This window comes from Corylus avellana, chromosome 3 (genome assembly GCF_965113065.1).
Source record: "Corylus avellana chromosome 3, dhCorAvel1.hap1.2, whole genome shotgun sequence".
NCBI classification, from domain to species: domain Eukaryota; kingdom Viridiplantae; phylum Streptophyta; class Magnoliopsida; order Fagales; family Betulaceae; genus Corylus; species Corylus avellana.
Genome location: NC_142492.1, coordinates 22,551,995 through 22,569,494, shown reverse-complemented (window position 1 = coordinate 22,569,494; position 17,500 = coordinate 22,551,995). Strand labels below are relative to the sequence as shown.

The window sequence follows — 17,500 nt, the reverse complement described above, 5'->3', positions numbered from 1 at the left end:
AACCATTTATTTAGGATGTACTTTTTGATAGCATCTATTTGGGATATATTTTTTGATACTATGTATTTGGATAGTTGTTGATACTTTCTATTTGCTAATGTGTATTTGACTATTTGTTGATCGTGATCTGTTTGGCAATGTATATTTGTTGGTACTTTTTATTTGGTTTATATTATGTTAAGATATTCGCAAAATTTTTGGTTCAAGAACTTTTGAGTTAGTAAATCTCCCTTGACATGGTTATCAAGGTTAAAGAACTTTGAGTAAACAATGCAAGGGAGTAATAATATCTTTCTAAATTTTATTTTTAAGTGTATGCAGGATGACAAGAGTACAAGAAAGTTAAACCACCCAAGTAGGTTTTCGCTTTAATATATTTCATGAAGAAACACATTTTTTGTATCTCTTGCTCTATCATGTTGGGTTTCATTCTCATTGTCTTTGATATTATATATTGTTTCATTGTGGTAGATTACTCAAATTGCTTATGAGGATGAATTGGCAAGGAAGAGGATGCAGATAAGTACTTTATTTTGGGTTCTGAAATTTTGCTGCCCGTGGATTGTAAAACATATATTTAATAGTTTTCTCCCTTGGCAGGTTTGGTTAATAGGGCAGTTCTCACATATTTTTTATGATTTTGATGAGGTTAGTCTTTTTGAGTTACGTTTCTTGTGGGCATTTAGATTAGTTTGATTATTTCATTCATTAATTGATTCATCAAACAATGTTGTTGTGTACTTAAACATAAATGCAATGTTTCTTATAGAGGTACTCTTCGTGCATTTTACTTGCCCATGCATGGAGTTATGTTTCTCCGGATAAGTTTTCCTTCTGAATTCTTTCAGTGTTGGTTTCTTCATAGTGAACTTTTTTTTTTTGCCTCAATCTTGTTATTAGGCGCACAGTGCTTATCATGGTGTTGGCATTGTGAAATTGTGGGCCGTAGCAGTGGATATATAGCTATGCATGCATCCCTAGCTAGTAGACAAATTGACATTTGTTTGATTCCTGAGGTACTTATTACTAGCAATTAATTGGATAGTTATCTTTGTGAGCTGTTACTGATTCTACTGATATGAACATCTAAGGTATCTTTTAATTTGCACGGGCCTAATGGTGTTTTGAGTCATCTGAAATACCTGATTGAGACAAAGGGTTCAGTTGTTATATGTGTCGTAGAGGTAGCAGGGCAGGTGTGTTACGTAAGGAATTCATATTTTTGCTTGTGGGTTGAATACTATTAATTGATCAGGTGATTTAAATTGTGCAGTCCTTTTTTGGCTTCATGAAATTCTATGAAAAACTGCCTGTGTTCATTTCATTGCATTGCATAGATCTTATAACTTCTTCCTTATATTTTTCCCCAAGATGAAAAGGAAAATTCAGTATGTCGTTGTTTTTTGATGTAGAATTTTCTTCAGAAAACTAATGCTAAAGATGCGTATGGGAACATTGTATTTGGAGATTTCGGTGTCCACATTCAACAAGAGGTTGGTGGTTGTATTTTGACTAATTTCATGTGGTCTTGATCTCTCCATGACACTTGAGACAAGCTAAGTGGGTTGATAAATAATGAGCTGACTGAAAGTCTAATTTTTAACATCAGTTGATATGTGTTGCATGGATAAGAATGGACTGCAGTTTGGCTTTTTAGTTGTCATTTGTCAGAGTTACAAATATGCTATATTCTTAAGCCTTCAAGATCTAAGCTCTATTAATGACTCTTTTGCTAAGACTAGATATGGTCAGTTGACTTTTGATGTTATTTGCAGTGAACAAAACCAAGTGGTTCTTCACTTGAACTGGAAATCATTAGAAAACCTACTGATGCTGTGATCGATCGCACTCCAAGTGCGATCGATCGCCAAATTTTGAAAACCTACTGATTCTACGATCGATCGCACTCCAAGTGCGATCGATCTCCAAATTTCGAAAACCTACTGATGCTGCGATCGATCGCATTCCAAGTGCGATCGATCTCAAAATGTTGAAAACCTGCTGATGCTGCGATCGATCGCACTCCAAGTGCGATCGATCTCAAAATGTGGAAAACCTATTGATGCTGCGATCGATCGCAGATTATTATTATTTTTTTTATTTTTTAGGACCATTAGGGTCCACAAAAGTGGACCCTAGTGGTTAACTATCAGCATCCACTTTGATTTGGACGCTGATAGTAATTTTTTTTCATTTTTTTTGGACCAAAGTGGACGCTAATGGTTATCTATCAGCGTCCACTTTTAGTGGACGCTAATGGTTGACTATCAGCGTCGACTAATTCTTTCGTTTACATCATCTTTAGGGTCAAAACATTGCACCTTTTAGGGTCGATAAAGTGGACTCTAAAAGTGATCATTAGGGTCGACTCTAAGTAGAGGCTGATAGTTAATTTTTTTTTTTAATTTTTTAGGACCATTAGGGTCCACTTTGTGGACGCTAATGGTTAACTATCAGCGTCCACTTTAGTTTGGACGCTGATAGTTATTTTTGATTTTTTATTTTTAGGACCATTAGGGTCCACTTTGTGGATGCTAATGGTTAACTATCAGCATCCACTTTTAGTGGACGCTAATGGTTGACTATTAGCGTCGACTATGGCTTTCATTTACATCATCTTTAGGGTCAAAACATTGCGACTTTTAGGGTCGATAAAGTGGACGCTAAAAGTGATCATTAGGGTCGACTTTAAGTGGACGCTGATAATCGCACATTTGATCATTAGGGTCGGACTATTAGCATCGACACCTTTAGGGTCGAAAAGTCGACGCTGTTGTCAACAGCGTCCACTTTTGGACTTTCAAAGTCACCCCTAAAGACCTAATTTCTTGTAGTGTTGATCACTACCAACGTTTATTAAAGGAGGAGAATCATATTCATGGCTATGAAGCAATAAAGACTAACAAGAGTCCATGGGAGGAGAATGGAGATAGATTATTATGCAAAATGATGTCGTAGTAAGACACAGACTACTAAAAATAGGTTGTTGCTAGAAAGAGGATTCATCCATGATTAATTACTTTCCCCGCTAGGGGAATAAGCGAAATCCCACTGGTCTATGTAAGAGTTGGGTCAAGCAGTTTGCTTTCAGAAGAAAGGCCTGGACAAGTTTTCTTTGTCTCAGCCTCACAATGCCTTCCAAACACACAATTAGAAGAGGAGAACAAATGAAATAAAAAATCGTCAGAGGAGGATTTACCTGAAGGGTTGTTACTGGAGCTGTGATCAACAATGACGCGACAAAACACTGAGAGAAGATATAAAGGGGTATGCTGAACAGTCCACTTCTAAAACCACCAAGGAGGAGGACGAATATTGTAAAGACTGTTACACAAAAGGATGTCAGATTTAAAACCGCAAGTATAAGGAAAGTGGTTAAATCCATGATTGTTGTGCCCGCAAAGTGTGGGTTTGGATTGTATTCACTATTATCAGTGGTCGGGGTAATACTATTGGAGTTATTGGTCGTAGGAAGGTAGTCCTCTTGCCAAACTCCTCCAGGAGGGCTCACTGTTGCTTGGAAGGTAACTGTTACAAGTAACGCAGAAACCACCAACAAAACATTGCGCGTATCATTTGTGATTTTTGTTCTTTGACGGAGGAATAATATGTATATCTTCTTGTCAAATCTGACAGGAGATTTCAAGTAATCTGCAAGAGACTCAATTCTCGAAAGATGCAACATACTAAAACATCTAGCATGACATAGCATGTCCTTCATCTGTTGGGTGTGCTTGTCCCGTGTTTGCCCTTGTAACATGTCAAACGCTGTAAAACCCCTTGAATTCTTGGCACTTATATCAACTTTACAATGGAAGAAGGATCTAAAATTCAATAACAGTCGCACAATCTGCAAGATATATATAAAGATGTACAATCATGATCTCATCAATGCATAATAGCCTATATATATCTACTACTCAACCCCGGCCCCCAAATGTTAAAGTAAACTTGAAAAAAAAAATAAAAACAAAACAAAACAAAAATAAAAACAAATGATATCAATTAAGGAGATTAAAAAAAAAATGGAAAACTTTACTTTGACCCCCTGAACTTCCAGCCGATTTTACAAACCCTCATGAACTTTCAAATCTCTTACTTTGGACCCCTGAACTTTCAATTTCTATCACTTTGGACCCCTTTGTTAGTTTTCAACGTTAAACTTAAACGGCTTGACTTTTTATGCCCATTATACCCTAATCCAGAAACTACATCATTTTGGGCTCCAAAACTACAATACCCACCCAACCCAAAACGACGTCGTTTTGGGCATTAAAATTATTTATTTTTTAAACAAAGAAAGAAGAAAATCGGGGTGGCTCCATGGCTGGTTTGGGGGTGGTCGAACCACCGCCATGGACAAGGGGGTGGTTTGGCTACCCCCAAAAGGCCAAAAAAAAAAAAAAAAAAAAAAACCCATTCACTGAATGGGTTTTGGGCTTTTTGGGATGGCCGGACCACCCCCAAGGGCCTGGGGGTGGTTTCGGCCACCCCCTACGGCTGGTATGGGGGTGGCCGAAACCACCCCCAGGCCCTTGGGGGTGGTCCGGCCACCCCCAAAAGCCCAAAAGCCATCCCGATGTTCTTTTCTTTTATTTTCTTTTTTTAATATTTTGCTTTTTTAAAAAAAAAAAAAAAAAAATTAATGCCCTAAACGACGTCGTTTTGGGTTGGGGTAGATGCTGTAGTTTTGGGGTGTTTTCGAAATTTTAAGTGGACTGGGTGATGGTATAATAGGCATAAAATGTCAAACCGTTTGAGTTTAACGTTGAAAACTAACAGAAGGGTCCAAAGTGATAGAAATAGAAAGTTCAGGGGTCTAAAGTGAGAGATTTGAAAGTTCAAAAGGATTTGTAAAATTGACTGGAAGTTCAGGAGGCCAAAGTGAAGTTTCAAAAAAAAAAAAAAAAAAACAAAACACAATATCCCAACCAGAAATTGAAGTAAAATCGTTGGAAGACAAATTTTCGCATATTCCTGTAATTAAATCATTACAGTAACCCTTTGCACGTTAAGATGTATATACCTTCATTGTACGTACCAACTCTATTCAGTCTCTTTAGTAGAAAATATGAGTGGAGACAACTTACCTGGGGTTGATTTTTGAATACTGCAATGTGCAACAAAGTGTTGCCTTCCTCGTCTTGCCAGTTGAGCAACTTCTTCTCCCACACTGATGCATTTCTAAACCAGGCCTGCCGAAGCCATCCCAACAGGAGCAGAAAAGCATCGAACATGTCCTATTTGAGGGCAATATGCAGGACAGTCTCTCTTTGAATCGTTACATATTCAATAAATTTGGGGCATGCTTTTAAAAATTCAGCCAAAAGACTAACGTTTCCTATTTCAGCTACGTAATGCAAAGGAGTCACACCCTCCCTTTCTTGGACATGAACAAGGTCTTCATCAACATCAAGTAGCAGTAGGGCCACTTGGGTTTGCTTATTTTGTAAAGCAAGGTGCATTGGGGTGAAGCCATCTTGATAAACTCTGATCCATTCCCAAGGTAGTGATATCCCCCAAACTCTGTAAAGGAGATGGCTTTAAAGCTTTATAATATTGCAGAAATGACAAGATTAATGGCGTCGACATCTATATATATTTATAGGATTTGGATCACGTACATCTGCACACGTCACTCAAGCAACGAGTTTTACGTTGTTTCCCAACAATGAAACGTAAAGGACGTCCGTGCGCTTGGGCTTGTCTGGCGGGTCAGAGGTACTGTGATTTATTTGTTTACATATTCAATCTTTTTGTCCACATTTGCATTTGTTGGCTTAGAAAATTTTATTTTAGCGTCTTTGTCAGCAAAAACTAATTGGCTAATATATTATTGTATAATACCATAATCAATAAAGTCTGAATGAGATGATTAAAAAAGATAGAAATCTTTTTTCTTTCCCAGTGAAGGAGACTTCGGAGTTCGGATCCTCTACGAAAGTATTTTTATAAGCCAATGCTATTTATATATAGAAACGTTTCTGGTCAATATAATGCTTTTTAAAATTTTATTTTATAATCTAATACTGTTCTTGACACATGAACACCATTGTTGATGCACGTTTTTCCTTTAACAGTTTTCAATTGATGTGATCTTTCATGTTCTTCGATGCTTAAGTTAGCAGTCGTATATGGGATCAAAACGTAGTTGGACCTAGCATTGTATAGAGAAAAGATTCCACTTTACTGATGTCTTTTGTTCCCTTTTATAGGGTTTTTCTGTATAACTGCTTTTTTGATCTTCTCCTTTCAGATGATTGAAGAATTATTTGAAATAGTGGAGAGATAATGTGAGGTAGTTGAGATAATGTAGGACCTTATGAAATAATTAAGGGTTGTTGAGGAATAGTGGGACCCATAGTGAATTTTATCCCCAACAATGGTCATCACATGCAGGGCCGATCTAGGTGGAGCTTTGGGGTTGTGGCCTCTCCAAAATTTTAAAATTCTTTTTAATTTTTTGTTTTTTTAATAAAATATATCTTTTAAAACATTTTTTTTGCCCTCCAATTTTTTATTTTTTATTTTTTTAGTTTTGCCCCTCAAACCTAAAACTCTAGTTCCACCCCCAATGAAATGTAATGTTTCATTATATGCATTTCAGCATTAGGAGATAAGTGTTAAGGAGTCAAACAAATGAACTCAGAAAAATTTTCAAACTGACATGGCAGACTGTGAGTGGCAGACAAGGGTAAGAAAATTGCATTTTTTTAGTTTACAAACCTTTGCCACATCAGTTTAAAAATTTTTCTGAGTTCAATTGTTTGGCTCTCTAACACTTTATATATATATATAACCTTCTTTTGTTTTCTTTTTGACACTCATGCAAGCAGCATAAAAGGCACAAGTTCAAGAAATAAAAAAACGATATTATTTTTACAAATGCCATCCTTTGAAGAAAAAAAAAAAAACAAATCCCCCAAATCCATTAAAAGTTGATCGGTTAATCCATACAGATATACCTATAGGAATCCAGAAGTACACAAATGAAAGAAAAAGGAAGAAAAGAAAAAGGGAACCTCTGGAGAGACTTGAGCAGAAAGGCAGGAAGTATTCCAATAAGCACGTGTGCCGAGGAAAAAAAGAAAAAGGAAACCTCTGGAGACTTCAGCGCAGAGGCAAATCAAAGTATTCCTATAATAAGCATGTCATGTGGGCTGAGGATCCAACTAAAGGAAATGGCTTTAAAACATGAGAAGATTGGCCGTATAGTAGTGTACACACATCACTGAAGCAACGTGTTTAACGTTGTTTCGGAATGATATGTGCGCCTGTACTTAGCTTCTTCTTCGTTTCTTCTTTTTCTTGGGAAAAGTTCAAAGTTCAAACGATAGAATATTAATAGTCATATAACACCACTGTTACTAACAAAAAAAGAAAAAAAAAAGATGGCAAGCTAGTAGGGAATGGGGGGGTCCCAAAAAAACAGAAGATGGGCTTGTACTTGAAGAAATCCTTTTCAGTGATGTTTTGACCGAATTTCGGACGCTATTTTTCCTCGCTCTAGTGTATCGGCCTTCTCTAAAACCTTTTTAAATTAATTTCTAATTTTCTAAAACTATTTAAAGTTTATATGATTATTCCTAGTTTGTAGTTAATATACTTGTATTTATTTATAAATTGAAAGCCTTATTTGGCCTAGTGCAACCTTTATTGATGGAGTGATAGGTCGGGCCAAGCCACGTACCCTAACATTGAACACGGATTAAGAGTCTGATTTAGCCCGGCCTTATTTCTTTATTTCCTCCTTTAAAATGTCATTTGTTCTTTGTTTTTATTTATTTATTTTTTGTATTTGGATCTCTTCAAAATCTTAGAGAATTCGAATTTCTCAAATTTTTAAATATGGTCATCCATTATATCTAAGGGTTAAAAAAACGTCATGTTTTTTTTTGTCTTATGTATTAAAGAAACGAAATAACTTATTTTCTTCCAAAAAAAAAAAAAAACAAACAACGCACAAATGGTCTTCTATTTCTGGAAAAAGTTTGCCGTTCTTCAGAATGCTCTTCTTACGTACATATATATTTATTACTCGTAATTTCCAAGAAAATGATTGTGTAATACTCTTTTTTAGAATTATTATTATTATTTTTTTAATTTTCTGCAAAATGGTCTCTCTACGTGTGTATTCAGCTTTTCTAGATTAGGTTGCAAAAATTGACAATGCATTATAATTTATGGGAGAAAAGGTAATTACCTCTAAAAGAAAAGAAATAAAAGAAATAAAAGAAATAGACAAAATAGACTCCACGAGACCATTTTGATATAAGCCGGTGTCTCTGATACCATAAAGAAATTCATAATACTATGAATATTAAATGCGAAAATAATAAAATAGAAATAATAAAAATAGACAAAATATTTTACGTGATTCGGTCTATATGACCTACGTCCACTGATAAAACCCAAAAGGCTTAATTATAATATCAAATCTAGAACTTGCTTGGGGTTGATTGTTGGATATACACTACAAGAATTTAGGTCTTTAGGGGCGACTCTAAGTCGACCCTAAAAGTCCTAAAGTGGACGCTGTTGCCAACAGCGTCGACTTTTGGACCCTAAAGGTGTCGACGCTAATAGTCCGACCCTAATGCTCATACGTGTGATTATCAGCGTCCACTTCAAGTCGACCCTAATGATAACTTTTAGCGTCCACTTTATCGACCCTAAAAGTCACATTTTTTGACCCTAAAAGTGATGTAAAAGAAAGTCATAGTCGACGCTAATGGTTAACCATTAGCGTCGACTTAAAGTGGACGCTAATGGTTAACCATTAGCGTCCACAAAGTGGACCCTAATGGTCCTAAAAAAATTTTTTAAAAAAATTATCTATCAGCGTCGGCTTAGGGTCGACCCTATTGATAACTTTTAGCGTCCACTTTATGGACCCTAAAAGTCACAATTTTTTGACCCTAAAGGTGATGTAAACGGAACCCATAGTCGACGCTAATGGTTAACCATTAGCGTCGACTTAAAGTGGACGCTAATAGTTAACCATTAGCGTCCACAAAGTGGACCCTAATTGTCCTAAAATTTTTTTAAAAAAAATAATCTGCGATCGATCTCACAATGTGTACGATCGATCGCAGTACCAGAAGGTGTTCGAGATTTTGTGATCGATCGCACAATCGTGTGCGATCGATCGCAGTACCAGAAGGTGTTTGTGATGTTGTGATCGATCGCACAATCGTGTGCGATCGAGCGCAGACCCAGACCCAGGGAACCAAATTACTTACATATGCAAACCAGTTTCATTTCTGAATTTAAGATCAAATTTCATACAAATTTATTAACTTTAGTTATCAAGAATCTCACCATAACTAACTACTGAAACTAGAAGAAATTATTAACTGAATGACAAACCCGCTCCAAACTATCTAATAACTGGGATGCAAAAGAAACTATTTTCTGCCAAGAGGTTTAGTAGATTCAATCCTCCAGCTTGCAATTAATAGAAGTAAATGAGCACTATGACCCTTATTCAAATCTATAAGAACGCGTTCAAGACAAAGCAGTGACAAGTATTAAGAAAAAAACAAAAGAAATATTAAACCAGGTCATACCCTGATCATTAGTTCATGCAAATCAATTACATTAAAATAAAGCGCAATAGATTATACAAGAAAGGTGAAAATAGTGCTTAATTTTAAAAATTAGCTTGCATGAAAAGAAGAATATTCACTGCTTATGCAAGGAAAGGAAAAGGTAGAGTCACATACAGAACTGTTGGTATAATTGCCATAATACTCCTAAATTGCAGAAAGCTTTGTTTTTTACGGATTCTAGTTATAAATCAATCTAACAGTAATGGACGCTACCAACCCAGTTTGTAATGTAGAGAGCCTCCACCATCTCAACGGATCCGTTATGTACTACAGCAGCCACCTGGATATGCACAGAAGTCAATAATAGAAAAGAGACCAAAAACAAAACTGGAGCACGTTATAAATTGTCTCATTAGAACAGAAAATTTTATTGTAAACAGTATTATAGGGAGAAAGCAAGAAAAATGTTTGCATATGTATGCATAACCAAATTAGATATCAAGTTACACCACAAAAATTAGAAGCTGCTTATATAATGAAAGACAACCAATTATGGCTAATTAAGTAAATCCCAAAAGAGTAAATAAAACACAAAAAGGCATACCTTCTTCCAGTCTTTTCCATATTTCCAATAGGCTTGATAAAAATGCTCAAGCTCCTCCTTGCTCCATTGAGGTCCTAACTTATCAGAATATTTCCTTTTCTGTGCATAAAATACAGCAGCCAAATGCGGACAATGCGGCCCCATCAAGAACCAAAGCAGAATCACATGGACTTTCCACCACCTAAACAGAAATCAAACTACTGCTTAAACATCCCAAATTGAAAAAACAAAAAAGACACAGAATTTAAATGAAGATAAGGATGAGGAAAAGGCTAACCTTGGGCACAGCTCCAGAGTAAACCTTGTTGAGCACATTGCAGAGAATGATCCCACCTCTCAATCCTAGCCTGAACTCCTGCTCCAACTGCTCCGCCGGCAAATCCTTCGCCCCCACTACTCCCACCATCTTCCTCAGCCACCCCGCCGCTTCGTTCCTTCTCGACGCTATCAATCACCAAAACAAAACAAACCCATCAACCACTCTCTCCCATTCATTCACCACAACTAACACATCTTATACCTCTTTATCTTATAATTATGAAAATGATATAATATAAAGGGCAAACATATCATGAATAATGGCTTAAAACTACAAAACGACACCTATCATTGGAAACAGAAGCCGAAAACCACAAATATTGGCAAAGTTTAAAAGTTTAACACCTTTTAGAGAAGAGTACTATGCATTAACACTACTTCACCACATCAGACAACAATCTTCAAACTAATCTAAATGCTCACAAGCAACGTAACTCAAAATGACTAACCTCATCAAAATCATCAAAAATATGTGAAAACTGCCCCATGAACCAAACCTGCCAAGGGAGAAAACTATTAAATATATGTTTTACAATCTATGGCCAGGAAAATTCCAAAACCCAAAATAAAATACTTATCTGCATCCTCTTCCTTGCCAATTCATCCTCATAAGCAATTTGAGTAATGTACCACAATGAACCAATATATGATATCAAGACAATAAGAATGAAACCCAACATGATAGAGAAAGAAATACTAAAAATGTGTTTGTTCATGAAACATATTAAAGTAAGAACCTGCTTGGGTGGTTTAACTTTCTTGTACTCTTATCATCCTGCATACACTTAAAAATAAAATTTAGAAAGATATTATTACTCCCTTGCATTGTTTACTCAAAGCTCTTTAACCTTGATAAACATGTCAAGGGAGATTTACTAACTCAAAAGTTCGTGAACCAAAAATTTTGCGAATATCTTAACATAATATAAACCAAATAAAAAGTACCAACAAATATACATTACCAAACAGATCACGATCAACAAATACTCAAATACACAATAGCAAATAGAAAGTACCAACAACTATCCAAATACATAGTATCAAAAAAAAATATCTGAAATAGATGGTATCAAAAAGTACATCATAAATAAATGGTTATTCCAAAGCTCCCTCAATTGTTGGCTTCACTTGATGCACCTCCAAGCAAGCTCCCTCCAGACCTAAGAAGAATAGAATTTCATATAATGATTAATAAGCTTTTTAACGATTACTTAGTATGTGTGTTTTTGTAAAATTAATGCATAGATATAGTTTCACTAACCCTCCAATACGTGACATTAAGAACTCAACAGTGGCTTTCAATTTGTTGGTTTCCTCAACGTTGGCTTGCAAATTCTCCCTATACTGATGAAGTTCGATTCTAGTCTGTTGAAGCTCGCTTTGAGTATCTTCTTGTCTTTTCCTACACTCGTCATGGTTGTCGAAGTGGGTGAACGCTTGAGATGAAGTACTTAAAGGGGTAGGAATAAGACCGCATCCCATTCCTCTAACGTGACCAGATCGTCGGCCCCCTAGCACTTGTGTGACTATTTCTTGCATTCGGTCCTCGACACTTGTCCCCTCCACACTGCCTTCCTCTAAGGCCTCACTGGTTGTTAATTCTTGCATCTGAAGCTGCACAAGTCATAGTTGGCTTTAGTTTAATATATACTTCATGCAAGTTTACTATTCATGTACTTCACTAATCAACTTAATGATCGGAGCGTAAACATTTACTTACATATAGAGTTTTGCATTTGTCGTTCACAAACTCTTTATCTTTTTTTCTTGTATGGGTAGCCTCATATAGTTCAACAGGATTGGGCTTCACTTTTGTTTCTTGTTCCTACACATAATACATATAATCAAAGTTTACACTAAATAATGTTACTTGAATTAAATTATAAAAAAGAGACACTTACCTTTTTGTAAATGACGTTAACAAATGAACAAGTGCCAGCTGTGTGATTTGTTTCCAATTTGCTTCTGTTTTTTATATTTCGTGCAGACTTTTTCTATAAAATTTGGAGAAAAAAAAAACACAATTATTCATAAAATGTCCTCAAGTGCATGCAAATTATATCAATCTGAATTTTCTAATCAGTATAATAATATATATTTACCTTCCATTTATCGTCATCAAATGAGTCGCATATTAGGTTCCACTGTTCAGAACCATATCCTGCTGGCACGTTTTCCCTCCCAATAGCCTTAGCCTTGGCAATCCCCTCATCATCGTCTTTATCAATGCCTTCAAATTATTTTTTGTAGTGGTCTCTATACAAGTTCGAACGAATCCTAGCATATGCACGACCCAATTTATTTTCAACAGCTTTGACGTGCTCGTATCGTTCCATATTCAGTGCGAAATTTGACTGATACATAATAGATAAGAAAACAATGGTAAAAAATGTGTCACATTATTTTTTCTTACAAAACATATTCATAAACATTACATTGATATTCATACCTGAACATGAAATAATAACTTGCTCTTTTCCTCAACTGGGACCTTTTTCCATTCACCGTGATGGAGTTCGCACATGTTACGAATAATCTCCCCAATCTTGCTTGCAAACCATGATGCATTATCGCCTATAGGTGCCCGGTGTCTATTTGGGATGTTTAGCACTAAGGGACCATGCTTAAGTACGTGCTCACTCAACTTCTTACACTTGGCCTTACCCCTTACACTTCTGACAGACGTGGTAGCTGTTATGCAAAACATGGTAACGTAGTAAGTTATATTGTCAAATGTCTATATCAAACCAAAATAATACAAAAATAACATTTCATAAACATATAATTCATGAACTTACAAGATGCAGTAGGGGCGCCTCCCTGTGAATCCAATCCTGCCACTGAGTGAATAGGATCATTAGACTCGTGCGAAGGATGCCTATCCATTGACTCGAGGAGGAGGGGGGGCGAGGGCGCCATTTGCATATCTGTATCACCAAACCCAGAATTGGGAGTCGGACTCTCATACTCGTCAATAAGGCCCCGACCTTGACCTTGGCCTCGGCCTCGTGCTGCTGGAACACGTTTACGTCCTGTTGTTGTCATTGTTATGATCAATCTGCAAACAACTCAAAAACGAAAAAAAATATATTAGTCAAATTATAACCATATAGTATGTTCAATATTTTTGACAAACATACAATAATTATACTAGTAAAAAAACAAACAAACATCACAATACATGTATATATATAGAGAGAGAGAGAGAGCATCAACTTCATTAAATATGCTAATACACTTTGTACTTACACCAAATGTGAGCTTATGTTCAACACATATCATCATCAGATTCATATTCAGAATCTGTATCACTGTTACTTGAAGATGATTGTTCGTGTTCAGAGTCCTCTTCGTGTTCAGAGTCTATATCTTTGTCGCTACATAACTCCTCTTCCTCATCAAAGTTTGTATCATAGTCCTCGTTCGGCAAGTTATCGTTGGCAAACATGCTTGCATCAAGTTGAATATATAATTCATCAATTGCTATTGTCGCATCATCTCTACGTAATTGAGTGGAGGCTTCAACATTTGCTTCATCAACAAAGACCATATTACCCCCAACACATTCACCTTCCTGGTATACGTCATCACTGAGTCTTTCGTCATCTTCTGTATTATCTCCCTTTTGTACTGTTGGAATATCATAGATGTCCCTATTGATCTACTTCTGCACCACTTTCCAATTACCACCCAATTTGGGATCATCCAAGTAAAACACTTGCGAAGCTTGACATGCTAAGATGAACGGGTCGGATTCACACCATGTACGAGAAGTATTAACAATCGTGAAGCCTTGGTCCATTTGTACTCCTGTTGCACTCCCAGTGTCCCACCAATCGCACTCAAACAAGTACACGAGATTTTGGCCAGGGTAACGTAACTCTAGAATATTTTTTAACTCACCATAATACTCAGTTATTGAGGTTTCGTCCTCACCTTAAACAGAAACACCACTGTTCTGGGTAGTACGAGTTTCTGCACATTCTTTCGTGTGGTACCTAACCCCATTCACGATGCAACCTCTGTAGATCTAACATGACGATCAGGCCCGCATGCAAGATCATATAATTGTTTTGAGCCATTGTCTGCAGTACACCCACTATTGTATAAACGTTTATGGAACCAACGTTCAAAGTTAGCCTCATGCTTTTTATCAATGTCACGGCCGCCTTCTCTTTTGATCATATTATAATGTTCACTGCATGAAAAATAAACGTATTCGTAAATGATCATCAACGCTAAAATTATAACATGTCGTAACAGGTAAAACACAAAGACCATTACTAAACTTACTCCAAATATGAGGCCGTTTCGTTACAGTTGGTAAGCACATACCATCGTGCCCTACCAAAATCATTAGCATTCAGTGTTACTAATTTAGCTGCTCCTAACGGCCGAACTCGTTGGGAGAACACATCCAAGCGCTGGCTCATTTCTACTTCCTCAACGTCAACATTTCTCCGTTTACGGTTCCATCTTGTCTCAATCCCCCAAAGATACCTGGAACAGAAGGTCAAGCTCTCCTCAGCTAGGTAACACTCGGCAATAGACCCCTCTGGACGCGCTTTGTTACGCGTCCACTTCTTATATCTTCCAAGTTCTCTTTCGAACAAATACATCCAACGGTTTTGTACAGGACCGGCAAGCTCGGCCTCCCGAGGTAAATGAAGTGCTAGATGGATCATAACATCAAAAAAAGCTGGCGAAAATATTTTTTCCATTTTGCATAAAATTATTACAATATCGACTTTCATTTGTTTCAGGATATCAACTTTCAACGTCCGTGCACATAACTGCGTTAAAAAGGTACTCAACTCGGTCAATGTTGTTCGTATTTCCGACGTAGAGAAATTTCGAATTGCAACAGGAAGCAAGCGCTGTAAGAAGACATGACAATCGTGGCTTTTCATACCCGAAATTTTACCAGGAAGCTTGTTCACACATCGACCAATGTTAGATGCATACCCGTAGGAAATTTAACACCTAACAACCACTCACATAAACTCTTCTTCTCATCTCTTGTCAATGTGTACTTCGCAAGTGGCATCCTATAAGTTTCACCATTTGGCTGCACATGCAATTCTTTACGTATACCCATCAACTGTAAATCTCTTCGTGCCTTGACTATGTCCTTGGTCTTCCCATCAATATTCATAAACGTACCTAAGATACTTTCACATATGTTCTTCTCAATATGCATTACATCTAAATTGTGACGTACTTTCAAACTTGACCAGTAAGGCAACTCAGAGAAAATACTTCTCTTCTTCCAATTCAACACAACATCTGTGTACTTTCTCTTTCTCTCGCTTGTTTTTCGAAATTGTAAACCCTCAGCATCCCTTAGCTGTTTCAACAATTGACTTGCAGACAATTCTTCAGGTTCCAATCTATGCTCCTCTGTACCATCGAACAAATCTCCTCTTTTGCGCCATGGATGCTCTTGAGGAAGCCACCGACGATGACACATAAAGCACACCTTATGCCCATACTTCAAATACCTGAACGATGTATCCTTATTACATACTGGACATGCAAGATTTCCATTTGTAGACCACCCAGATAATTTTCCATATGCGGGAAAATCATTTATAGTCCATAGTAATGTCGCATGCAATTGAAATGTCTCTTTCTTTGATGCATCGTACACGCGTATGCCTTCATTCCATAAATCTTTCAAGTCATCAACCAATGGGCGCAAATATACATCAAGATTCTTTCCGGGATCTGAAGGCCCAGAGATAATAAGGGACAACATCAAATTTGGACTCTTCATACACATCCACGGAGGGAGATTGTACACCGTGAACATTACTGCCTATATGCTATATGTTGTACTCATATTACCATATGGGTTGAAACCATCACTTGCTAAACCAAGCCGCACATTGCGGGAATCACTTGCAAACCACTCATGTCTTTTATCAAACTCTTTCCATACAATAGAATCAGCAGGTGTCTGAGAGTATTGCCATCATCTTCTTGACCTTCTTTGTACCACCGCATTTCCTTGGCCATTTCTTTTGTCATAAACAACCGTTGTAACCTTGATTTTATTGGGAAATACCGTAAGACCTTTTGAGGAATATTACTTTTTTTGCCTTTGCCATCAATCCATCTTGAATTGTTGCACTTTGGGCAAACCACTTTGTCTGCATGTTCTTTCCAAAAAAGCACACAACCATTCTTGCATGCGTGTATCTTATCGTAACCGAATCCCACGTGTCGCCTAAACTGTATTGCTTCTCTATACGAGCGTGGCAATGTCTCTCCATCTGGGAGGGCCATCTTTATCAAGTCAATCATCATATCAAACGCCTTGTTACTCATGTTGCAGAACGCCTTTATATGAAGCATCTTCAGTACAAAAGCAATTTGTGTAAATTTCTTGCAGCCTAGATAAAGTTCTCGTAAACCATCTTCCCAAAATCGGTAGAAGGAGCTTGTTTGTTCGTGATCATCAGTTGGGGGGCCCTGTGAAGTAGAGGATTCTCCGATGTTAGCATCAACAAATGTCCCCATACATACATCGTCTAACAATTCTTCAACTGCATCAACCTCCTCCATCATTTCAGTTGTATGTGTGTGCATGTTTGTAGAAGTGTTTACCCTAAAATGATCTTCTTCCCCGTGAAATATCCATCGAGTGTATGCCGGAGTAAATCCATTCATATACAAGTGACCCTTCACCTCGCTAATATGAGAATAATATCGATTTGCACAATCACGGCATGGACACTTTGTCATATCACGTGAATCAACTGATTTAACTGCCATTCCCATGAATTCTTCCACACCTTTTTGAAATCGCTCTGAACATCGAGTACTTTCCCGCATCCAACTCCTATCCATATTGATGTCCCTATTAGAGGTTATTCATTGCGTACATGTACGCACACAAGGGAATTAGAAGATCAGATTCTTAAGAATTAATAGAATTAAATGGGAGGTCTGTTCTCAAATATTGATGCTAGCTCAATGCCATGTTACCTAACAAAATATTCTAGAAGTGGGTTAGTAGTTTAGA

The 17,500-nt window shown here is 37.0% G+C and overlaps 1 protein-coding gene, 1 long non-coding RNA gene and 1 pseudogene across 2 annotated transcripts; all 3 read right to left on the bottom strand.

The window, feature by feature from the left end:
* Positions 1 to 3,056: 3,056 nt before the first annotated feature.
* Positions 3,057 to 6,053, bottom strand: LOC148586941 (uncharacterized; annotated as a pseudogene).
* A 3,771-nt stretch (positions 6,054 to 9,824) lies between these two features.
* Positions 9,825 to 10,501, bottom strand: LOC148586940 (uncharacterized). The gene is made up of 3 exons (XR_015911776.1): positions 10,433 to 10,501; positions 10,156 to 10,336; positions 9,825 to 9,891 (listed from the first exon to the last, which is right to left on the bottom strand). It is a non-coding gene; the product is annotated as an uncharacterized LOC148586940 (long non-coding RNA).
* Positions 10,502 to 11,567: 1,066 nt separating this feature from the next.
* On the bottom strand, positions 11,568 to 12,449 carry LOC132173359 (uncharacterized). Its single transcript, XM_059584833.2, has 4 exons — positions 12,375 to 12,449; positions 12,194 to 12,298; positions 11,735 to 12,087; positions 11,568 to 11,633 (listed from the first exon to the last, which is right to left on the bottom strand). Exons 3-4 carry the CDS (start codon positions 12,079 to 12,081, stop codon positions 11,585 to 11,587), a joined length of 396 nt encoding a protein of 131 aa, XP_059440816.1. The 5' UTR covers positions 12,082 to 12,087; positions 12,194 to 12,298; positions 12,375 to 12,449; the 3' UTR covers positions 11,568 to 11,584.
* Positions 12,450 to 17,500: the final 5,051 nt, after the last annotated feature.